The sequence below is a fragment of the Typopeltis vanoorti genome, chromosome 4, assembly GCF_054136105.1.
Source record: "Typopeltis vanoorti isolate ZY-2024b chromosome 4, IOZ_Tvanoo_1.0, whole genome shotgun sequence".
Taxonomy (NCBI): Eukaryota; Metazoa; Arthropoda; class Arachnida; order Uropygi; family Thelyphonidae; genus Typopeltis; species Typopeltis vanoorti.
Genome location: NC_143552.1, coordinates 126,029,008 through 126,055,818, shown reverse-complemented (window position 1 = coordinate 126,055,818; position 26,811 = coordinate 126,029,008). Strand labels below are relative to the sequence as shown.

The following is a 26,811-nucleotide window of genomic DNA, read 5'->3' as shown; positions in this document are numbered from 1 at the left end:
TTTTTTCTTGAATAATGTTTTGTGTATTTTAGTCTACAGTTCACATCTAAGAGCTGCTCAACTTTATTCGCTTTAAAACTTTCTTACATGTTCTTCTTTTCAATATGAAATTCAATTTTATCCTGCTGAAAACTAATTGGTGATCACTTCCAATTTCAAATCCTCTGTACACTCTAGTGTCCTGCACAACAGAAAACATCACTATCAACAAAAATATAGTCAATGAGACTTTTCTTATTCCTTGGCTCTTCTTTCCATGTGAATTTGTGCACATTTTTATGTTGGAACATAGTGTTAGTAATAATCAGTCCATCTGCTGAGCAGAAATCCAACAGGTATTTGTCATTATTAACTTTGCTCTTTTCTCCAAATTTTCCCAGATGGAACTAAATATTCAAAATGTCCAATTTTCAAAACTTGGGGTAGTCTTAGAAAGGTCACCCTTAATTAAGCACAAAACAGTGTCACAAAATGGTCACTATCTGGATCTCTAAATGGTCTGAAAAACTGCCAATCAGCTATTAGTTTGGCTCAAGGCATTCGTAATTTGTTTGAATAATGGAATACTGTGAGTTGGCATGATCAAAAGAAATATAAAAACAGAGGAAAACTCACGTAAAAAACTTTTTTAATGTAAAATTTTTGACTTAGTGCCATGGGCATCATCAGTACAGGATCATAGAATGGCAATTAAACAATAATAGACAATTCTAAAAAGCAACACCTAAGTAGTTAACATAAAATAATTAAATAAGGTCAATAATTTCCTAACTTAAAAATAAAGTGTCAGGGTGGGTGGGTGGGTGTGTATGCAGATTGACTCAGTTTATGAACATGTTCAATAATTTAATGACTTAAACCACCAAGATAATTAAGAATAAAGTTTATAAGGACACAACTAGATTCGTTGGTAAGTCAACCCCATCAGGTGTCAAAGTACAAAGGTATATAAAAAAAAAAGACCGCCAGAAACATTACACACTAACAACAACAGAGTTATCAAAAGCTGTAGTTAAGTTTAAACTGGAGTCCAAGCTTCGGTTCTAGCTATATTTATATGTGTGCGTGTGATTGCGTGAAAACACCAGCACTGAACAGCAGAGCTATGCGAATCTGGCAAATTGTAGCTAAGGTTGCTATTCATGTGGGTAGAATTGAGGACGATTTCTTTTGACTCCAGGATACGTTTTTCGAGTTCATCGTAACATTTGTGAATATCAGAAGTTTGATTCCAGTCTATATGGTGTTGGCGGCCTTCATCAGAGTTTACAGAGAACAAAGCGTGGATGGCGAGGGTGCTGGCTCGGATTCTATTATAAGAGATGTCTCTTTTGTGCTCTTCAAGATGGAGAAAGATTAATTTATCAGTTTGTCCGTAGTAAGGTTTATGACAACTACAAATAATTCTGTATACTCATGGGAACTGAAGATGGTAATGTTTTTCCTTAGGCTGACTAAGGATAGATCAGAGTTTTGGTAAAGTAGAGAAGCACGTTTTGATGTTGAACTTTTTGAAAATTCTAGTCAGTTTTGGGGAGAGAGAACTAATGCAAGGCAAGGAGATGTAAGCTCTGGAGGGGTAGTAGGATCTTCATTAGTTTGTCGACGATGGTGAAAAAGAAGTTTCTCAATACTTTTCGGAGAGAAACCATTATTGATAAAGGTAGTTTTGAGGAAATTAAATTCATTTTGAAACTCTTTGTCGTCTGCTAATAAGGATCTGGCCCGATGTGCAAAAGTAGATATAATGCCATATTTCTGTAGAGGGTAGTGGTGAGAGGAAGCGTGAAGGTATTGTGTGTTTGTGTTGGTTTCCTGAAGAATGAAATTTTAATATTATCAGTACTCCTGGTTAGCTTTATGTCTAAAAAAGAAAGACGATTGTAAACTTCTAGCTCAGAGATGAATTTCATGTTGTGATGAAAGTTATTTAGATTATCCAAGAAAACTTTGAGGTTATATGAGCTGTGTTCCCATATAAGAAAAACTGTCAATATAATGGAGCCAGATTTTAGGTTTCAGTGTGGCTGAACAAATTGCTTTTTCTACCAAGTCTTCAAGAATTTCATGAAATATTTGGATGGTTTTCAGAATTTCGAAAACCACCCAAATATCAACAATAATGGTGGCATGAAAATTCCAAGAATCTGAATGGCACACATTCAGCTTACCTAATATTTAGTATCCAACATACTTCAGGACTCTAGACAACCTTCAGCTAGTATTGAAAACCATTCCATACCAACTTGGTTGGAATTTATAGGTATAATCATGGTGTTAATATATATATATATATATATATATATATATATATATATATATATATATATATATATATATATATATATATAGACTTGTTGTTGCTCCCAATGTAAGTTTACAACCAACAGATAATATTAATAATAGAACTCTAGTGTTGATGTAGTAAGGGTTTTTTTTTTTTCCACCAGAGGTCAGGCCAATAATTGTTGTAACGGTTGGTCAGTAACTTTAACAAACCATGTAGATTGAAGTGCAGCTTGTTTCTCTGTATATAGCATATATGCTCCAGAAGATGACCTTGATATAAAGGTCGAAACGTCGAATGTGGATTTTGGTTTATATTAAACTAAAGTTTTACTCAAACACGGTAGTTGTCTCCATAATTTTCCAAAATGTATTCGGATCACTGTGTAAGCCTAAAAGAAAGGAAAATGAAGTAAAGTTTGACACGTTTCTCTATAAAGATGATCTATGAATAAACAACTTTTATGAAAGACTGTCCTGTTCCAATAAACTATGTTTGGAGTTTATTAGAGCAAGACAAGACAAAACAAGACCATGTTTAGAATAGAGAATGTCTTTATAAAGAAATGTGTGAAACTTTACTTCACTGTCCTAACTTAAACAGATCCAATGGAACTGATGATGCCTATGACGCTTAGGCGAAAATTTTACATTAAAAAAATTTTTAGGCAAGTTTTCCTCCATTTTTATTATTTTTTTTTAAGTCATTCATGAAAACCATCACTATCATCTCCTCTATAATTTCACCTCACCTGCCATACTTGCTATCATTCCTCCTAGCAAGCACTCCTCTGGCACTCTACTCTGCATCCCATAAATCACTGAATCTCCATAGACGAAACTCCAAACAGCTTTATTCTTTTCTCACCCCCCCTCCCTGACTCGTTCTACTTCCAGTCTCTCTCTCTCCTATCATACTCACTTTCCCTCCTTGCTCTCCTCTCTCTATCCCTTCCTCCCACACTCTGACTTTCTCCAGTTTGCTCTCTTTCCCTATCTCTCCCATTCTCTTTTTTTCCCCTGCTCTCTCACACTCTTATTTCACCAATTCTCATTCTCCTCACACTAGCCAACCTCTCCAGTCTCCTAATCTCATCATTCACCCTCCTCAACTCATTCTTCATGACTTCTATCTCTTTCTCAACAGTTCTATTTTTCTCTCTCTCTCCACCTGCTTTCACCCAACAATCATGATCATCAAACAAAACATCTCGAACTGCCACACTGCCCAAGGTCAAAACTGTACATGCACACACCCTTCAGGTTCTTTTCAACCTCTAATATGCTGCTGATATCCACAAGTCAGCACTCATCCATTTCTGCAACACTGTCTCTGCTGCTGAATCCTGAGATTAAAACATTTATGTCACCTAGCACTTCCCACTGTCTATATTCATTGCACACATACACATACCCATTCCTTAATTGCTATTTATAACACACAGGATGCTTATATGCAATGTGCATAATCAAATTTAGTGACATAATTAATTAACAATCCAAGTCCAAAAATGTATAAAACTCAATTTTAAATAAAGGCTTACACATAGGTTTCAACTGAGAGATTAATTCTTCTTTTGTCCATTCCTTTTTATCTGCACAGCAGCTGAGACTAGGAGTTATAAGTAATTTGTTATCATCACTGTATGGTACATTGAGATAATGTACCAATACAATATCTGGATTCTGTAAGATCACATTAAATAAATTTAGTAAAAATTATACACTTAAATGTATTACAGAAAGCCTATTATATCTGTTTTAACAATATAGTATCTTAAAGTGTTATTATTATTATTACTAGCTCACACCTAATAAAATTGACATAAAATAGACAATACTGTCAAAAAAATATGTGGGGGGGGTAAAAAAAAAGATAAATGTTAAACAACAGTTTCAAGCAGATAGATTTAAAAGTGCATAATTTTCCAAAAACATAAATATACTTGCACTCATCCATTAGTCTATTTCATCACAATGCACTCTTGGACAATCATTCTTCCTACTCGTATTTATCCACTGACTGAGATATAATACAAAATGTGTCTTTTGTTGACAGTTTTTTTCACTTGGTTATACTATAAATTAAAGATGCCAAGAAATTATATTCTTGGTTTCATCCTTTATCCAAGTGTAAGCAAACAAAGTTTGCACGTGAAGTCACCTATCACACCCACTTTCCCTCCTTGCTCTCCTGTCTCTATCCCTTCCTCCCACACTCTGACTTTCTCCAGTTTTCTCTCTTTCCCTATATCTCCCATTCTCTTTTTTTCCCTTACTCTCTCACACCCTTATTTCACCAATTCTCATTCTCCTCACACTAGCCAACCTCTCCAGCCTCCTAGTCTCATCATTCACCCTCCTCAACTCATTCTTCATGCCGTCTATCTCTTTCTCAACAGTTCTATTTTTCTCCCTCTCCACCTGCTTTCACCCTTTTTTCACCTGAAAGTTTTTTTCACTTGGTTATACTATAAATTAAAGATGCCAAGAAATTATATTCTTGGTTTCATCCTTTATCCAAGTGTAAGCAAACAAAGTTTGCACATGAAGTCACTTCACAAGTGGGCTATTTGTATCTAGATGCTAATGACTTCACATCAGTTGCCTTGGTATCCCACAATGCAATGCACATATCCTTACACAAATATATAATGCTATGCATTATGAGAAGAACCATTACCCAGACTGGTTTCAATTTTTATTGAGGTCTCATCAGTGAGAGTCAGATCCAGAAGTGATAACAATAATGCATAATCTGAGTAGTGGTCCTTCCTATAATGAATAGAATTATACATGTCCTTAAGGATATGTGTGCATTGCATTATGGGATACTAAGGCAATTGATGTGAAGTCATTAGCCTCTATATACAAACAGCCCAGTCGTGAAGTGATGTAATAATATGGTGGGAGTACCTGCGTAATTGTAACAATATGGGAGGTCTGTTCTCTTTATTCTTATAATCTTATCTTATATGAATTTCTTTAACTTGATATTTTTATTGTTCTACCTTAAGTATAATTTTTCTTGCCTTGGATCTCCAGATATTATTTGATTGAAGACTGCGCCTCTGAAATTCCCTTATAGGCAAAAGAAAGTTTTATACCCTAGTAGATCAATTAATCACTTATATTCTATTTTAGCCAAGGTTTGCAGTGATGGCAAATTTTACTCATAAATCACCACTAATCAATGGAATTCCGCTATCAAGTCCTAAATAGAGTTTTTTGGATCACTGCATTGCCAAAAGATTGAATTGGACAACTATTTTTATCAACAATAACAACAAGTTTAATTTCTGATCAAATAATTATACATATCACATGAAATCACAAGATTCATTTATGAAAGGTAATCCTTAGTCTTTCTCAATCACTCAACTTGGTTTCTAATCTTAGTTAGACTCTCAAACAGCATACTTTATATTAAAACTATCAGGAAGTTATACACATAACATGAATTTGTTAGGTGCACTTGACATTCCCAATTTAGTATCTATCAAAATACAACATACATGTATACAAATATATCTCTCAGAATCTCATTTCTTTCAAGTACTTAATCGTAATCTTCTTCTTTGGTGCATCAATCCGAAAATTGGTAAATATAGCAGCACATCACAACATCCTGTCTTGTGACTTCCTTTTTATCTCTTCATAACTCTTAGCACCAATTAGCACAATTATGTTATTTATATATGAAATTCTTGGTCTGCCTCGTGGCCTCTTTCCTTTTACAGTCCCCTCCATTATTTCTGTAATCAGTCCCCCCATGCCTCAAATGGTGTCCAATTAGGCTTTTTCTTCTCTTATTGATGTATTTCATTAATGACCGCTCTTCATGAACTATATTCAGAACTTCTTCATTACTTTTCTTTTCTGTCCAACTAATTTTCATCATCTTTCTCCAGCACCAAATTTCAAATGCCTCCAACTTTTTCATGTCTTGTTTTGTTAGAGTCCAGGCCTCACACCATAATGTAGGCAATAATATTTATACAATCCACCTCATTGAGTTTCAAACATTCCAACGGTATGATATCAGGAACATACTCTATCATAAAATTCAATCATAATTACACATATAATCAATCAAAGAAATTTCAATAGCTCAATGTTTTCTCCCAGGGAAATTAAATGCGCTCATGTTTCACTCATTAGCTATTTCACACTTTTATGAGAAATGTTAACATTCTAAATACTGTCTCCTTAAACTAGACAATTTAGCAGTTCGATAGGGAATTCTTTCTTAAATCACAAACAAATTATGAATAAATAGACTCACATGGGTCCCTTCCTATCTTGCATGTGTCTTCCATCCTTCTTTCCTTATTCCGGCACTTGAGGGGGGGGGGGGGGGTTTCTCCTCCATTCCATGTTTTGGAATTTTCCTCGAAGCGTTATAGGGCACTGATGAATAGTCACGGCAGCTGGCGGGATATAGGGTAGGCTTTTCCAGCGTCTTGAACTGTCCAGTGAAGGATCTCTGCATAGGTCAAGAAGTCGCATGCTTACTCAACGTCAGGACCAATACGGCAAGGATTTCTCCTTAACTTATCGCCTCCAGATATCTTCAGCTATGACTGGAACGACTATCAGTGACGGGACTCTCCGTCTTCCCCACCGGAATTTATGACACCTCGGTCCTTGATCTCTCGTGGATGGATCACTCAGGATGAAGAAAAGGAAGCTTTCTCATCTTCGAACCAACCCTTTTATACACCAGAGTCCCTGAACCTTTGATTAAGTTTTTGGGACTCCTAGCATCCCCGTGCGAGTCTTGCTTTGGAGAACCCTGTATAATGTTTCTCCAAAGCAAGGAGAAACATTATACAGGGAGTTTGGAGAACCCTGTATAATGTTTCTCGAAAATTTGCCGACAATCTTACTTCCTCCCTTTACTGCCTTAATCTTGCCTATGGACCTTTCTTTTTGATTCGCGCCGTGCCCTTTCAATATTGACCTTGAAGGCCACCTGCGATGGGTCTTGCACACAATCTTCAAAAGACATGCTGAATTTTGGGCGATGCAGTTGGTTTCAAAACTCTGACATCCCTTCTTAAACAATGAGCAAGTTAATTCCCTTTGGGCTTATTTTGCTCTTTATACAGATGGCTTTACATAGGTGGTTAAAATATACAAAATAATTCAGGTGAATTCCTACTGTAAAAAGTCGATGTTTTTAGATAATTTATTTTGGCAACATCGAATTTTTACAGTGACTTCATGTGCAAACTTTGTTTGTTTACACTTGGATAAAGGGTGAAACCAAGAATATAATTTCTTGGCATCTTTAATTTAAAATATATTTCTGTTTCCTTAGATAACAAAGAAAAAATATGATTTGTACCCCTACAGCACATGGCAAACTTATACTTTCATTGCCCAAAGGTGATTTTATATCAGGCAATGAAAATCATCCTGTTAATAGGGATCTATTTAAATACTGAACAAATGAGGATGGGCTGACAATTTGGGGTTTAGCCAACCAAAGTATATTCTTTATTTGCTTAAAACCAAACATTGTTGGTCCAAAATGAAAAGTCATTCCCATGGAGGTTTTGTCAGGGAACCATGGCAAAAAAAAAAAAAAAAAAAAAAAACCTCAATCACTGGAACAAACTCAAACTTGACATCAGCAAAATTCAAGAGAGCCAAAATAAACATAAGTAGTATAAATGGAAAAGAAGTGGAATTGGCAGAAGAATTAGAGAAGTATAATATCGATATAACTGGTGTCACTCAAATGAAGAAACAGGTGGGATTCTTCTAAATAGCATGTTGATACGAGATGTGATATTCAGGCAATGATGATCAGGGAAAGGAAGATTAGTGAAGGAACAACTAGTCTTCAACACCAAACATATGAAGATAATCTTCATGAATGACAAGCAATATCAAGTAGTGGTGCATACAAACATCAAAATGGAGGATTTCACAATGTGACTTATTTGTGTCTATAGCTTAAAAGAAAGTTCTACTAAGAAATAGAGGAATTTTTTGAGTTATTAATATTGAAAGTAGCTAATTGGTCCTTGTTAGAGATTGAAACAGCAGAGTAGGAAATGAATACCAGACATATAGAAATGTGGCTGGAAAATTTGGAGAAAACAGCAAAGATTATAATAGTAGTAACTACCTGCTGGATTTCTGTTCAGGACATGAATCACTAACACCATGATACAACATAAAGATGTGCACAAAATACACATGGAGAGAAGACGCAAGGAATTAGAAGACTGTGGATAATGATATCTTTACACTGGTTCAGAACACAAGAGTATACAGGAGAGAAACTTGAAGAGGAAGTGATCACCATTTAGTTTTCATAGAATAAAACAATGTCATATTGAAAGGAAAAATATATAGAAAGTTTTAAAAATGATCAAAGTTGAGCAGCTTCAGAGGTGAAATGTAGACTTAAGTATATAAATATTCATTATCATCCTCCCCATCTGCCTAAGGTGAATTGAGGTTACCAAGAACTATAGCTATCCAGTTCAATCTATTTGCAGCCAAATTATTTAAATTTCTGTAAGAGTTTGGACCACACATACTCATGATATTTTCTATTTCCTTCTAGGTTTTCCCAGTGGCATTTTTCCTTCTACTCTTCCTTTTTGGAGATTCTGAGGAAATATTTTAGTAAGCATTTTGTACATATGTCCATACCACTGTAACTGTTTTCCTTTAATTCTTTTTATTATTATTATGTGACACCTCCAGAAAGTCTAAGGACTTGTCACAGGAGGGAACTCTACTTCTCTAAATACATCTCACCCTCCCCACTACTACTACTACTACTCAATTTCCTCACCATGACACCACTACCATCAATGTCATCTACTATCTATATCACCAAGAACAGTATTTTTTTTTTTTTTTTTTGTCTGTAAATTGCATGTGTTCTGAAGGCTGATTTGTCTGTGCTCAGGATGAAAAGCCTCAGTTTTGGGGATAAAAAACCCTGCTACTTCTGTATGAGATCAGCAAACTCACCTTCAATTTAAGAAGCCCATGTCAGTGTAATTTTCTGATCTCCTGCCTGGTTTTCATTTCAGTATGAACTGAAATAAAAACATTTCCTCAAACACTTATCTTCAATGTCTATCAATTTCAATATCTTTCTTCTATTTAATAACCCAAGTCTCTGCACCATAAAGAACTGTAGGGAGTACCACTGGGCTATATACTTTGATTTTAATTCTTTAGAAAGATGTGTGTGTTTTCCTATATATCTGTAAATTTGGTCATAGTAGACCACCCTAGATTTATTCTGTTTCACATTTTCTTCATAATTTAACCTGTTTCTGGTCAACATGCCCAAGTAACTGAATTTTTAAACATGTTCCAGTTTATTCCTTTCTAAATTATGTTCTCTATTTCTACCTATTGCCACTGTTTTGGTTTTACTAAAATATATCTAAATAAAATAAAAACAGTTCTTACTCTTTTTATGTAGGTTTTCAATCATATGCTTTAAATTTGCTTTATTATCTGCACATGTTTAATATTATTAAACATGTGCATATTTTATATTATGCAATTTGACCATTCACAGTTATAGCCATGTTTTCTGGGACAGAGTCTTTTACTAGTTCTTCTAGGCAAAGGTTGGGCGCTAGTGAACGTAGCAGTCATGTTGAGTTATGCTAGAAAACGTGTTTTAAATTAAAGTATTGTGTGGCTTTTTGTGTCAAATTGTGCTGCAGTTGTGCTTCAAGTATCCTTCAGTGGTGTTATTGTTTGAAACTCTGTTGTATATATATTGTGTTTTTGCTGCTGTTTGTTTCACTACTTCAGCATCTAAAGATTGCATCCAACAAGAGACGTATGTCAGTGGCTCAGAGGACTTCTATACAAAAGTCTGGCTCTGCCTTGGATTTTTCGCAATGGATGCATTGCAGAAACTGCTATATGTATATGCCGAAGAATGTGAAGGATATGTGGACTGTTTGGCTAAATGAGAAGAATGAAAATGTCAACATACGTGAGAAGTGTTGGGATAGAATGGAGTGATTAGGAATGGAAGCAGACGTCGGGACTGTAGTGGAGGAACTTCAGCAGTAGTTTGGGAAAATGAAAACTGATCTTCATCTTCTGCAAGAAGAATTGGAAGTGCTCAATAAGGAGGTTCTGGAAATTAAAACTGAGTTAAATGTGTTGAATAGAGAAATTAGGACTATGGAGATCACTTTAGCTGAAGTAACTAGAACAGGATTAATTATGGGAGAGTCTTTGGTGATTGATGAAGTAATAAATAGTATAGGAGTAATTGGGAGTCAACAGAATGAAAGCACAAGAGGTCTAGAAGAAACGAGATGCTGTGAAAGTGAAGTAGTAAGTAAAAGAGCATTGAGGGAAAGTAATGAAACTGGGAGAGACATGCTGAATACCATAGAAAAGGAGGCCATGAGTGGGCGCTTGTCTGGACTTGAATGAAGTTATGAGTGGTACAATATATGGTGATTCTATGATTAATGGTATGGAGAGCGGTATGCCTGAAGAGTGCTTGGCTGGTGGAACAATAGAGAGAGTGGCTTTAGCAATAAAGAGAAGGCATGATGCAGAAAAGATGATAGTTATGGTGGGTACAAATGACCTGAGTGGTAGTATTAATTGGGTAGCAAAAGATTTAAGAACACTGTTAGATATTGTGAAGAAGAAAAGTGTGAAAGGGAGGATAGTGTGTGTGTGTGTGCTGCCTCATTTTGACAATTATGAGTTAAGTAGATGAGTGATGATAATGAATGATATGATTGCAAGAATTTGCAAAAAAAAGAGGTCTGGAATTTGTTGATTATGGAGTGTGTTTAAAGGCGAAAGACAGCTGTATGCAAGAGATGGGTTGCATCTGAACGTGAAAGGTCATAAGCGATCGGAGAAGTTACTGTTTTTTTTTCTGAAGTAATTGGCAGGGAAACTAAAACTGAAAAGGTTGAGTGTAAGAGGGAGAAACTTATGCAGCGATTGTATAATTGTTGATCCTTATTTGCAGAATAGAGTGGATAAAAATCAGCATGGGACTACTGACATTAGTGACATGTATATCAGTTCTAACGCTGGTACAAGAACTAAAGGGAATCTGCAATTTTTGTATACTAATGCAAGAAGCATTCGAAATAAGAGGGAAGAATTTTTGGCATTAGTCAGTGAAATCTCACCAAAAGTTGTAGACATTAGTGAAACTTTGTCAGCAGAAGATGTGGTTACTGGAATTGAATGTGATGGGTACAGTATTTTCAGGGAGGATAGAGAAGATAGAACAGGGAGGAGGAGTACTGTTGATGATAGCTGATGAGTTGTAGTCAAAGAAAGTAGTATATCAATAGGATAGACATGTGAATGATAGTTAATTTGAAACAGTCTGGTGTGAAATAGTGACCAATACAATCAAATATATAGTTGGTTGCTGCTATAAGCCAGTTGATACTGAATTCATGCATCAGCAAATTAGTGCAGGGTTAGTGATTATTACGGGGGATTTTAATTATGGTGATATTAATTCGAAGGAGGAAATATCACATGGCAAAAAGGAAATGGAATTCATACATCTTCTAAGAGATAATTACTTGAAACAGCACATAACTGAAGGAACACATGGTGAGAGTGTGAGACCTGGTGATTCCTTCAGAGGATATATGCATAAGTAAGGTGTCCTCGTTACCTCCAACTGGTGAGTGCGATCATGTGGTACTGACTTCGGAGGTTGCAAAATTTGTGGATTTCTCTCTTAAGAAGGGGTGTATATACGGAACTACAGGTTAGGCAATTATAACAAACTTCAGAGTAAGCTTACAGCCATCCCATGGCAGAACATACTGCAGGGGAAAGATGTTAGCAGTGCATGGGATAAAATCAGCAGGTATCTAAGGAAGGCAATATCAGAATGTATCTCCATGGTCAGGAAGACAAACAAGTTAAGCATTAGTTGGATGAGTAGTAGTATCAAGCTTGATCTGCAAAAAAAGAAAATGTTATGGAGAATCTACAAGGAGAAAGGCAATCAGTACACCCATGAGCAGTACAAGGCTCGAGCAAGGAAGGTTACCAGCATAGTAAGAAAAGCTAAATCAGATTATGAGAAGACCAAGGGGATCAAGGGTAATACCAAAGAGTTCTTCAGATATGTGGCAAGTAAAAGGAAGAATGACTTCGGAAGGATAACTTTAGTGGGTGCTGATGGTATTGAGGTGACCAATTCAGATGTAATAGTAGAGTTACTGAGTGATCACTTTTCGAAAGTCTATCACCCAAGTGAGGATATCTCTGTACCTGTAACAATAACTAATGCGAGAATTGAAGTTAATAAATCAGAGCTACTTAGTATATTGCAAAAATTTAAATGCAACCACTGCTGTGGGTTTAGATGGAATATCAGCTCGGGTGTTGCGTGGATGTGCGAAGGAATTGTCAAGTTTGAACTCTGGTATAGTCCCTAGGGAGTGGAAGGAAGGCAAAGTAGTTTCTTTGCATAAAGGTGGCTCTAGAACTGCGGTAGTTAATTACAGACCAATCATCATCTCAGGAGTGGTGGTAAAAGTATTGGAAAAATTGGTTAAAGACAGAATTCAAGGATGGGTGGATCAGGATATGATACTCTATAGGGGCCAACATGGTTTTGTTAAAGGTCAATCCTGCCTTAGCAATTTATTAACTTTTTATAATAGAATGACATCTGAGTTGGACAAAGGAAATGGTTACACAGTGGAACTTCTGGATTTTGCTAAGGCTTTTGACAGGATACCCCATGGAATACTGTTGCGCAAATTGGAGAAGATGGGGATGGATACTAAACTGGTGATATGGATAAGAGAATGGTTCAGGGAGAGATACCAGAAAGTGGTGTATGGAGGAGCAGAGTCCAGGACAAGGCAGGTGACCCGTGGTGTGCCTCAGAGCTCTGTGATTGGGCCGTTGTTGTTTAATTTGTACATAAATGATATAGGAAATTGCATAAAGGGAGATATTCAGTTAAATGATAAAGATAAAGGGAGATGTTTGCTGATGATGCAAAGTTGGGTAGTGCAATAAAAAATCAAGCTGATGTTGAGAGTTTGCAGGATGATTTAAATAAGCTGGCAAAATGGGCAAAAGTAATGGATGTCAGTTCAATGTGGAAAAGTGTAAAGTTATGCATTTTGGGATTAAAAGATTACCAGCTGTGTACAACATTGATGGAATGGTACTCCAAGAGATTGATGAGGCTAGGGAGATGAAGTTCAGAGGACACATAATTTGCCATTTTCAAAGTTTGTTATATTCCCTATCCCTGTAGTGCAACATATATTCTCTTCTGATTTGACATGCATACATCCTGGCTGCCTCCCAGATCAGAACTGCATGGATACTCTAACATCATTTAATAGTAGGATAATCACCTTAAGGTAATTATTGGATATTAAAACATATAATCATATACTATGTATAGGATTATATTTAATACCTGTGATTTTGAGTCTCCTATTCCACATGTTGCATAAAATAATATTATTACTATTACTATTATTACGGGCAACTCCAGGGAGTCATTGGACTCATCGAGGGAGGCCCCAAATCATATTCATCACAACTATTTGACATTCATACAGTATCTATCATACCTCGCCTTAAACTCATTCACTGTCACAGCATCCACCACAGACTCAGGGAGCGCATTCCACTCATTCACTACTCTAAAAGTAAAGAACCCAGCTCTAACACCTTTACTAACCACACTTTTGCCCAGTTTCCATGGATGTCCCCTAGTCCTCCCACAACCAGCCCTGTTCTCAAAAATATCTTCTGAATCAATTTTATAGAAACCCTTCAGTAATTTGAATGTCTCAATCATATCTCCCCTCCTCCGCCTATCAACCAATTTTTGCAACCCACAAATCCTCAACCTGTTCTCATATGGTTCATTCCACAGACCTGCTATCATCTTGGTCACTCGCCTTTGGATCCTCTCCACCTCCTCCCCATCAAGAAGAAACCTAGGTGACCAAATCTGAGCACAGTAGTCTAGATGGGGTCTTATCAAGGCTCGATACAGAGGAACAATAACCTGCTTGTCTCTGCTTGTCATCGTATTCTTCAGCAACCAAGTGATTTGATGAGCTGTTTTGGTCACTTTTGCAATGTGTCCCCTAAATTTCAATTCCTTATCTACCAACACTCCTAAATCTCGTGCCTCATCAATTTCCTGGAGCACGGTTCCACCAATGCAGTAAACTGCCGTCAATCTTTTCACCCCAAAATGCATAACCTTACATTTTGCCACATTAAACTGACATCCATTCTCCTTAGCCCAGACCTCCAATCTATCCAAATCATCCTGCAAAATTCTGATGTCATCTGCATTCACTATTGCCCTACCCAACTTCGCATCATCCGCAAACAAATGAACTGTTCCTCTCAGATCATTTCCTATATCATTTATGAACAAATTAAACAGCAGTGGTCCAAGAACAGATCCTTGTGGCACACCACTAGTCACAGGCCGTCTTGTGGACTCTACTCCCGAGTAAACCACTCTCTGATATCTCTCCGTCAACCACCCTCCTACCCATCTCACCAACCCTATGTCCATTCCCATATGCTGCAATTTACTGATTAGAATTCCATGTGGAATCCTGTCAAAGGCCTTGGCAAGGTCCAGTAGAATCACCGTAAACCCATTACCCTTATCCAGTTCAGCCGTCACTGTGTTATAATACGTGAGCAAGTTACTGAGGCATGACCTACCCTTCACAAAACCATGCTGTCCCCGATACAGTATCCCATTTTCTTCTATCCAATCTTGTATTTTCCTCTTGACTATTTTCTCTAAAACCTTGACAATGATTCCTGATATGCTAATCGTTGGTAATTTACTACAGCAGTCTTGGAACCACCTTTATGCAGTGGAACTATTTTCCCCTCTTTCCACCCGCTCGGGACTAACCCAGACCCGAGACTCAAATTAAACAAAATGGTCAAGGGTACTGACAATTCTTTAGCTGCTTCTCGTACAACACGAGCTGGTATACCATCCAATCCCACAGATGTATTGACATTGAGGTTATGCAATAGACTACTCACCTCCACTTCATTAACCACAATTCCCGTATAATCTACTGGTTTATTCGTTTCTGCAATGTCACCACCTGGATGATATACTTTTGCAAAGTGCTCACTCAGTAACTCAACTATCTCAACTGATTCAGTTACCTCCCTACCATCGGCATTCTTTAAAATCAATCTGCCATGTACATTTTTCCTTTTACTTGCTACATATCTAAAAAACTGTTTAGGATTCTCTTTAGCCTGCATGGCCAATGTTCTTTCGTAATCCTTTTTTGCTTTTCTTACCACACTCGTCACCCTTCTGGCCTGTGCTTTATACCGTTCATGTGCCTGCCGGTCACCCTTCTCCTTAAATTCCCTCCATAGTTGTTTCTTTTTTTGCAACTCAAGCTTAATGGTGTTATTCATCCATTTAACCCCTACTTGATTTATTATTCGGACTCTAGGTATACAGTCAGCCATTGCTTCTTGCAAGCACTTCTTAACTACCTCCCATGCACTATCAACTTCTAGTCCTTGCAGTTGTACATGCCATGGCACTGAACCAATCAAACTCCTAAGCTTGTCATACTTTCCAGCCCGATCCTCTCAGCAACTGTATGAATTCCCTCTCTTTCTTTCTTCCTTCCCATGCACTATTTCCTTGGCCCAATATATCTCTCCATAATTAAAAGTACCAATAATGATTGTCCTTCCTGTACTTACTACAGTAATTTGTTCATATATTGCATAAACATTCAACTCTGAACTCCATGGCCCATAGCAATACTCAGTTACATATTTCATTCTATTAGCTACTACTTCACACCAAGCCTCAATTGAACTGTCCTGCACGAGTAGTTCCCCAAAATGAAAGTAGTATTATCAGCCACATCTTCAGTTTTGAAATTTCTGTACACATGCTCATTTATCACAGGAGGTGGCCAGACATATGCTTGATTGCATCCTCCTCTCCTAATATCTAGTTTTCCTGCATCTAACTAAAGAACCATTTAAATGTAGTCTGTAAGGAAGATATATAAGTTCCTTTCATTCATCAAATTCAATTATTGTTATTAATCTTACTTCAAAGTTTTATTTCAAAACTTTATCTGTATTTCATATAGGATATAGTTAGAGATTTCATATATATATATATAATTACTTTATAGACTACTTTGGAAAGTAGTCTGTATAAAGTAATAAAGTCAGTATAAAATCAGTTTTAAGATATATAAAGTATTACTGATCTAAAGAAGAAAATATCATGGTATATATACAGTAGTGTGTGTGTATATATATAATCTAACCTGCAGTAACCAGTAGCAGCGCCTATGGAAAGTAGGTAGAATGGCTGAATGAACGTAGCAACCATAAATGCACTAAGAAACAATAAAAAATAGTCAATTTTATCATTTTATTCTTCAATATACTGATAATATTTGAAAAATGCATTGCATTATAATTTTACTAAGTGATTATTTAAATCAGAGAAAATGACATTATGATATATTCTATACATACAGCAGAATTTCAGTTGAATATTTATCTTTAATATGTGAGCCCGACAATGTCTGCTCAGGTGTGGGGATACTCACAAGTCCCCAGCTGTCAGACTGTGTTGCTGAGTGGATCCCATTGGGGGGGGGGGGGGGTTGTGTGTTAAGGTTAAAGATGAAAAACCATGATTTGGCTGTGGTGCAAGCCTATGCACCTAATCTGGAGTCAGAATACTCTGCCTTCCTAGAGGAGGATGCTGCTTTTGACAGGGTGGCAGACATGGAATCAGTCCTGCTAATGGGTGACTTCAATGCACATGTTGGAACAGATGACCAGACACGGAGGAGTGTGGTTGGAAGGAACGATGCCCCTGATCTTAGTGCGAATGGGTTGAAATTATTGGACTTCTGCTGTACTAACAGCTTGTCCATAATGAATACCTTCTTCCAGCACGCACCGAGAAGTCCATAAGTATACCTGGTACAGGGATACACTAGAAGAAAGGTCTCTGATTGACTTCTTTAGAGTCTCAGCAGACCTATTTTCCTCAGTGTTGGACATTCGTATGAGAAGAGGAGCAGAACTGTCAATTGACGACCACCTTGTTGTGTGCACTCTACGGCTTCAGAAACCAGATGCTACCATCAATGCTGGTAGGCCTAAGCAGCTATACCGCATGAAATGGGAGGCATTGGAAAATGAGGCTGTGAGGAAGAATTTTGTAGATGACATTTCCTCCGGGTTCAAAGAGATTCCCAAGCACACTGCAGATGTTGAGGAGGAGTGGAAGCTGTTCAGAACAGCTGTCACTGCCTCTGCACTCTCATGCTGTGGCAGAAAGCGGCTCAGCGTGGATGGGCAGTGAGAAAAGGACACCTTGGTGGAACCAAGAAGTCCAAAAAACTGTCAGGGCAAAAAAGGAGTCCTACTTAACATGGCTTAGGGTCAGGTCACCTGAGATGCATTTGCAGTATGCTGAGGCACGAAAAGCTGCTGCTGAGGCAGTAAAGACAGCAAAGCAGAAGACTTGGGAATCCTTTGGAGAAAGATTAGACTCATCCTATGCAAATGCAAACAAAGTATTCTGCCAGACCATCCGCCGCCTTCGAGGGAGGAAATCGTGCACAGCAAGGGCAATTAAGGCCTCTGATGGTGCACTTTTAACAACTGAGAAGGATATCCTCCACAGATAGAGGGAATACTTTGAGAGCCTTCTTAACCCAGGTGGCCCAGCAGTTGTGGACATCCAAGAGGTGCAGATCTGGACAATGACTAGTCTCACAGCAGAAGAGGTCCATTTAGCAATAAAATCTCTAAAATCGGGCAAGGCTGCTGGCGATGATGAAATTCGGCCCGAAATGCTAAAAGCCTTAAATCAAGACGGTATTCTCTGGCTGACTCGAGTGTGTCAGGCTGCATGAATATCTGGGCGAGCACCAAAGCAATGGCAGACAGGCATAATAATACCAGTCTTCAAGAAGGGAGACCAGAAGGATTGCAGTGACTATTGTGGCATCTCTCTGCTCAGCCTGCCTGGGAAAGTATATGCTAGATGCTTGGAAAGACGGTGCAGCAGCATAGTTGAGTCAAATTTCCAAGAAGAACAATGTGGCTTTCGTCCTGGTAGAAGCACAAATGACCAAATCTTCACTTTAAGGCAAGTCTTTGAGAAATCTTGGGAATATGCCAAGAATGTCTACACACGTTTTGTGGACTTGGAGAAGGCATATGACCGGGTTCCTCAGGATAAGCTTTGGCAAGTAGTACAGGAGTATGGAGTGGATGGCCAACTATTAGCTGCCATCAAGTCCCTGTATGAATGCCCAGAGTTTTGTGTCAGGGTAAACAGCACAAAGTCTGAACTTTCACAGTCTCCATTGGCCTCCGCCAAGGATGTGTTCTGTCACCCCTCCTTCTCATAATATTTATGGACTGGATTGATAGGCACAGCCGAGGCAGCGAGTGTGTCAGAATTGGAAGATGTAGCATTGGTCGTCTGCTTTTTTGCAGATGACCTAGTTCTGCTTAGCTCTTCCACAGATGACCTCCAGCAGATCCTCGATAGGTTTGTAGCTGTTTGTGCAGACGCCGGAATGAAGATCAGCGTGGCCAAAACTGAAACATTTGTGGTCTCAAGACAACTATCCCAGTGCACTCTACATGTAAGTGGAGTCCCAATGAGGCAGGTGGAGAAGTTTAAATACCTTGGGTCCATATTCACGAATGATGGAAAATGGAACGTAGAGCTAGATACTCGAATTGGCTTAGCAAGCTCTTGGACGTTCGGTAGTATTGAAGCGGGAGTTAAGCCAGAAGGCAAAGCTGGTTGTCTTCAATACAGTTTATGTCCCCATCCTCACCTATGGTCATGAGAGTTGGGTAATGACCAAAAGAATGCGGACAAATCCAAGAGGCTGAAATGAGGTTCCTTCGAGGGGTTGCAGGGCTGACAAGACTCGACAGAGTCAGAAGCTCTGCAATTCGGGAAACCCTCAATACTCAACCGCTGCTTCTCCATGTTGAGAGATCACAGTTACGTTGGTACGGGCACCTGGTTAGAATGCCACAAGAGAGGCTTCCTCAGCAGACCCTCTTTGCCAAGCCAGAGGGTGAGAGGCCAAGGACTCGCTGGATAGATTATATCCAAAACCTTGGGTGGACGAGTTTGGGAATCCCACCAGAATACCTGAGCTTGGTGGCAGAGGATCGTGACCATTGGAAGTTCCTCTTGCAGCTGTTGCCCCCACAACCCAATTAGGAAAGGTGGGCCTTGAAGATGTATGTATGTATGTATAAAATACAGTCAACTCTTAACTATAAGTAAACTAGTAGGGAATAACAACAACAAAAGAATTTGTTAGAATGGACAATCTGATTCTTGACAGTGTTTTCAACGGTGAGTGCATTTGTCTGACCATATTTATGCTCATTAAAGAAAAGAGATAGAAAGATTTTTCAACTTGGCATTAGAAAGTAATGAAAGGATAATAAATATCAATTGTTATTTTATAATCAGGCAAAGCATACCATATTTACCTCTGAAAGATTAAAAGTTTCCAACATGATCAAAAGCTTACAAAAGTACTGTAATGCCTAACTTTGTCCAAAAGCTTGTAAGTTTGCATTTTATTAAGTTTTGTTAATTTATTATTATTTTTTTTAATAAGGATTTTACTGGCCTGACAGTTGCTTTCAATTGCTGATTCCAATCAGAAATCAGGCAGAAACTCTCTGAGTAACATAGTAGATAGGTCATTAACATGGATTTTCAAGAAATAATATATAAATAAATAATATTGTCAGTCCTAACTTATGACAAGGTTCGGTTCCAACAGTCCCATCTTAAGTCAGAAATCACTGTATAAGTCATTAAAATATGTTAACAATTAACATGACTGAATGCTAAAAGGTCTATTTTTGTTACATTTTTAATTAACTTTACTCTTTGTTTATAGTGAAATAATTACAATTCACAAATTATAACAAAATTGCTGTACACAATACTGGACTAAATAATGAAGCATGAGAGTACAGTGTTTCTCTGCACTTACTAGAGATAATCAGCTGGAAACACATTGAATAAGAGTAATTCTTCAAAGCTGCTTGCTAATTTAGGAGAGGATGGCTTAACTAGGGGTGAGCAGAAGACATTTGAGGAAATAAATAACCTTGATGTCAAACATTTGATAGGATTTCATGAATATCATCACGTCTTAAGGAAATGTTCCAGGGAAGTAACTATGGCATACCTGTTTAATAAGAGTCTTATAACAGCACACGTTTAAGAGAGTGGAAAGAGGGTAAAACTGTTCTACTGCATCATGTTGGAGGCTTAATGGATTTTTTACAACACTCAAAAAGAATTAAAATAGAATTTAATACTTCCTATATTTTGTCCTAGTCACTAGGACATCTACGGGGATTACAAAAACAATTAATGTAACATATACACAAATAACAAACAACACTAAGCCCAACCACGTGGGTGACACTAAAGTCCTATCTCAAAAACCAGCAGCAGCTCTCAAAAACCAACCAAATCTCAACAAATATGGTTGCATTAAGCTTCTGAAGATTTGGGAAACACTCATCACCAGAGTTCCCACCTTACATTCCAGGCCACCTACTACTGCCCTTAGAGGGCGCTCTACCTAGATAGGACTTTAGTGTCACCCACGTGGTTGGGCTTAGTATTGTTTGTTATTTGTGTATATGTTACATTAATTGTTTTTGTAATCCCCGTAGATGTCCTAGTGACTAGGACGAAATATAGGAAGTATTAAATTCTATTTTAATTCTTTTTGAGTGTTGTAAAAAATCCATTAAGCCTCCAACACGATGTCCTCACAGCACTTAAGCCTCTACACACGTGTTCTACTGCATAAAGTGGCGATAAAGTTGTGGCTACAAATTATATGCCAATCTGCATATCTGGTGTTGTGGTTAAGTTAACTGGAGAGATTGGCGAGAACTACGATACAGAAATGGATTGATAACAGCAGTATTCTTATGGTTGTCAGCATCGATTTGTTAAAGGGAGATCATGTTTTACCAACTATAACAAAGTCCATAGTACATAAGTACTATAGACTGCCACATTTAAAGCTGTTAAATAAACTGAAACAAATGGGGCTGGATAACAGACTAGTGCTAGTGAGTTGGATCTGTGAGTAGCTGTCAGATAGGTATCAAAAAGTTGTATATGGGAGGTGGTATTATCCCAGAAGAGGAAAGTCATTAGTGGTATGCTGCAAGGATCTGTAATGGGGTAATTGTTGTTCAATTTGTATATTATACTGATACTGGGATGAGATTAAATTGTGATATGCAATTGTTTGCAAATGATGCAAAATTGAAAAGAGCAATGCAGAGTCAGGCAAATGCTGTGGCTTCACCTAAATAGATTGTATGAGTAGGCAACAGTATGGAACTGCTCATTCAATGTTGCAAAGTATACACTCGGTGGGGAAACTTTAAAGGAGGTAGAGGAGATGAGAGATCTGGGAGTGCTGGTGGACAAGAACCTGAAATTCAGCAGTCACATTGCTCAGGTTGTGAAGTCGTCACATTGCTCAGGTTGAGAATTCATCACATTGCATAATGGCAATGATGCAGAGGACCATGATGTGCAGAAATAAAGAGGTTATGAGTCCATTGTATAAGGACTTGATAAGGTCTCATATAGATTACTGTGCACAGATGTGGTCACCAGGTTTTCATGGCAACGAAAATATGTTAGAAAAGGTCCAGAGAAGATTCATAAAGGTGGTCAGTGGTCTTTGGAATGTAGAGTATGAAGTTAGATTGAAAGAATGTAAATTGTAAGGCCTCTTAAATAGGAGGAGGAGAGGGGAGGGGGATATGATTGAGATATATAAGTTAGTCAGGGGTTGTTATCAGGTTGACATGGAAGAAATTTTTCATAGAATGGGAGGAGGAAGAGGGAGTAGAAAAAGAGACCATCCCTGGAAGGAGGACGTGAGCAGAAGAGTGAGGTGACGGTTCTTTGGATAGAAAGTGGTTGGTGAGTGGAATGCATTGCATGAGCGTGTTGTGAATGTAGACACACTGAATCAGATTAAGAAACGGTTGGATGAGCGGTGTGTGTGTGTGTGTGATAGCATGTACCTCCCGCAATGAGACTGACTTCATGGAGGTCAGCTGTTAATAATAATAATAATAATAATAATAATAATTTATTAATTGGGCAATTCATCAGAGAAGAGGAGAGGCTAGATCATCAACAACAACTAATGCTTCAAATTCAGGAACTGCAATGCATTCTGATGAAGATTAGCAACATGCATAATTTGTACATGGTTTATGGTCATCTTTAGGGGTTAGATGAGTGCAGGAGTGAGCTTCTTTAAAAATATGTACATTATGTCCAACTTAGTCTGTATAGTTTGGCATAAATTTCTCTACAGAAAGCAATTGCATCATTTTTATTTCATCATGTTCATTTCCTAAAACAACCAAATTGCTTTATTAACAGAGGTGCCTCTGCCAATATTTTCACTCTAAACTTTTTTTGGGAGGAGGGGGGGGGGGGGGAGTCAACTTCTTGCTCTTCTTTCTGCTTCCAGCTCTGTAAGGTTTTCATTTGAAAGCTCTTCTTCCACAGCTGCTACTAACTGTTAAGCTGAGAGCTGACTGTACTCGGAAATTATTTTCTTGTTTTAATCACTTACCCAAATGTGTACAAGTCAAAGTTTGCACATTCAGTATCTTCATGAATAGACTACTCTTGATACAGAAGCATTAACTTCACATCAAACTGCCTCAGTATCATGGTATTATATAGCTATATTAATACAGATAAGTTATACAAAAATAATCATTTATTGGTAAAACATTTTTCACCCATGTTTTTATAGGTGAATTCAAGTATAAAAAAACAGAACATTCCTAGAGTCAAAAAAAAAAAAAAAATGTCTACCAGATCCCTTTATCATACGGTTTAGTATATTTTGGACAATCTGTAAGAGCTACCTCTGTTGTAATGAAGAACATAAAACATATATCAAGTTTCAAAAACCCAAGTTATACTTGTGTATAATTTTAGCATTTTTCTCAAAGGAACCCTGTATTTAGAGAATTCTACTGGGAAATATACTAAAATTATACATGAGTAGATTTCTTATGGAATGGATCTTAATGAATACTGTGAAGCATTATTCAATCATACTAATCTGAACAGGTTTTGACAACCTATGTTCATCTCCCTTATGGGAAATAGTACTTCTCCGATCTGCTAATTTTTCTCTATTTTTTTTATTATTATTTTATTTTTTATTTTTGACTCTAGAAATCAGTGACATGCTAACTTACAAAAGCCTTTGTGGCACATTGTCAGTTCTGTTATGTTTGCATGTTATTCTGTTCCACTTTTAATATCAAAGATTCCTATGATTTGGAGGAAAATTGTAGATAGGAAGTTAGTAATGATGTAAATTTTTCATGTAGTATTATCATATCCTGTACACCCCTTGAGGGTACATGGCAGGAATTTGATGATGATGATGATGAGATTCCTATGAAACATTCATGAAAATTTTTCATCAATAAATTATTAACTTTTGTGTAAGCTATCTGTATTAACTTAGTTATATTTATATACTTAGCTATATTTCAATGCTTCCGATCACCACCCACTCTGGCAACAAATTTCACACATACCTGACATTCTTTGTTATAAAATTATTTGCTTACACTTCCTTGTTCACAACACTCTTTCTTATACATCTTCCAGGGATGACTGTGGTCTTCAACCACCTGCTGCTCTGTGTAATTTTCCTCCCTTCATTTTTTTTGTTAATAGCTCCACTTTGCCAATTTAAGTCTCAATAATAACACCTCTTCTTCAATCTCTCAAGCTCTGCAAACCACATTCCCACAACCTTCTGATATAATGCTCAAAAATATCTGGGTCTTAGTTACTTACCTCTGAATCATCTGCAAAGTTTCCCAATCTGGTAGAAATTCAGGCTGCCATTTCCATACACATCAGTACAGATGTAGACTGAGACTGTATATGGATTCCATCCACAAAAAAGTTTTAACCTATCATGTATTAGTGCCAAGGGCAGGCTAGAGACAATATCATCTGAAATTCTGCTTTAGAAAGAGAAAGACAAAAATGTGAAACTTTGTCAAGCTACTTAAAACCTCTTTCAAGTGGAGTAAGTCTGAAGTGATGTCAGGCTTCTTTATAGACCTCACAGCAGGTGATGAAATTTATTTACCAGATAAAGACATTCACAAACATTCATGCTCACAGTAGGATTTGAATCCATGGTCTACTAAATGAATAATGGAAAAACTATCTATTCAGCCAACCAGACCACTAAGCAGCAATCCTCTAAATCACCTTCATAACTATTTCTATGCATTCCTAAACTTAAGCTATTTATTCACCATCATTTCCAGAATACGGGCTTCTTACACTTATTAATAATAATATCTATTGTAACCTACAAACATGTTCTTTTTCTGCATATATCTGACATATCACTTGGAATTTTGGATAGAGTATTCAAAAATGCTTCTGAAAATACAAGTTAAAATTCCATTTAAAAAAATTTGAGAATTTGTTTTGTAAAACCAAACAAATTCCTATAAAAATGGGTGCAGAAATGGCTTCTGACAGAAATATTATTGACATGTTATTGTACTAGTACTTACTAAATAGCAGTCAGATCACATACTATTCTAATGAAATGAATTTCTGAAACAGATAACTGACTATCATGTGAGAAACATGTTCTGATGTATGTGCATGACAGTATAAGCAGATCCTATCACCAGGTTTTATATCAACTACTCTTGTCAGTTGCGATTTTTTAGAATTTCAATTCATAAGCCTTACGTTTTAAGAGTTGAATGACATTCACCTAACATGCAGTAAAATGTTCTGCAGTATAATGTTTTACATATTCCCAGCTCCCAGCTTCATGGAGCATGCATAAAATTCATAAAGAAAGGCTTAGGTGTTGTTTGTTATCCATAATAAAGCTTAACGGTACTAACACCATGAGGAAATAATACATTTATTAAACTCACTAATATTTTGCTGGTTTTCTACCCGGCAGCATCATCATCATCAGAGCACAATGATAAATGTGACAGGCACACAGCACTATACCAAGTAATTGTAGAAACAATTTAAATTGTAACTGACACCTAATATCCTTACATGGCACTCTATGAGTCAGATAACCACAAAGTTAATTCAGAGAAATCTGGCTATTAGGTCTTAAAATGATAGTCTCCCAAATCTTTGGAAAATTAATGCAACCATACTTGTTGAGGTAGGGAGAGTGCTTCATAGCTGATACTGATTCTAAGAATAGCCTCTCAGGCATGTAATCACTTTTTGTAATAAAGTCATTACAGTAATAAAGATGTAATAAAGATGTTTTTCTCCATCTGATCTTATGTGCAGGAGCATGCAGAGCATGGTCTGCCAATCTCGACTTGCCATACATCGGATGTAATTTTTACGTTCTTCAAGGCATATATTAGCTGTCCAGAGTAGACAGTTATCATTGTGCTTTGATGATGATGCCGGGTAGAAAACCAGCAAAATATTAGGGAGGAAAAAAACTTAATGGTTTTAGTTATACCATTAAGCTTTATTATGAATATGCAGAAAAATGTCCTAACTGTAGTTTACTGCCATTGCTTACATTCTATGTCATGGATTATCTTGAAAAACAAGTTCACTGTGCCTAAACCATCAGGCTGCAAGTGGAGTGCAGTGAGAAGATGTCAGAAAAATGTTCTTGGCAGAGATGAAAGATAAATTCATTCCAGAGTTTATCAAATAGATAATTCCTCACACTTCTTGGTCTATTGATTTTAAAATTTTACATAAAGAATGGCTGCATGCTTTTCATAACTATTTTGCATAATTGCTGGTCCTGCATGATAACCTCACTTGTTTACAATCCTGCTAAGCTCTTAAATGAGATATGGGATTCTTTGTTCCACATTATCAAGATTATCACAGATAAGGTATCCTTTATAAAGGATGGCTGTTTCAATTAATTCAATGAACATTTTTCAAACTTCAGCAAATTTATATTCAGTCTGTTAATCTTACTTCCAACATAAATTTTTATTAAGTAGGTGTAGTCAATAAGCACATCTAACTAGAATAGTCGGACATGCTTATGACTGCACTTGCTTCAAGTATACTTTACAGGGGATTCATATGAGAATTTCCTTGAAAAAATTTGCCACTACTCCCAAAGACACATCTCTTGTAATCATAATGAATGAAGTGTACACAAGATGGGGTTGAAGCATACTTAAACCACACATTCAAAGATTACTTGAATGCACATACCCAATTGGATTAACCATCAAGGGTATGGACACATACAGGTAATTGAATTTAATGGTTTATTTACAATGCCTGTTAATGTAGAGAAAGAGCTATTGCAACATGTTCAACACTTCTTCATCCTAGCATAGAGTTTATGTTAAGTAGCCTGT

The 26,811-nt window shown here is 37.1% G+C and overlaps 1 protein-coding gene across 3 annotated transcripts in view; it reads right to left on the bottom strand.

The window, feature by feature from the left end:
* Positions 1 to 26,811, bottom strand: part of LOC150107659 (calmodulin-binding transcription activator 2-like) — a 790,456-nt gene that overhangs the window by 333,622 nt on the left and 430,023 nt on the right. For all 3 annotated transcript variants that reach the window (XM_090391992.1, XM_090391993.1, XM_090391994.1), the window contains 2 exons: positions 16,623 to 16,694; positions 3,831 to 3,972 (listed from right to left, as the gene is read on the bottom strand). In XM_090391992.1, the coding sequence (XP_090248118.1) occupies positions 3,831 to 3,972; positions 16,623 to 16,694 (214 nt within the window). The remainder of the gene's footprint in view (positions 1 to 3,830; positions 3,973 to 16,622; positions 16,695 to 26,811) is intronic.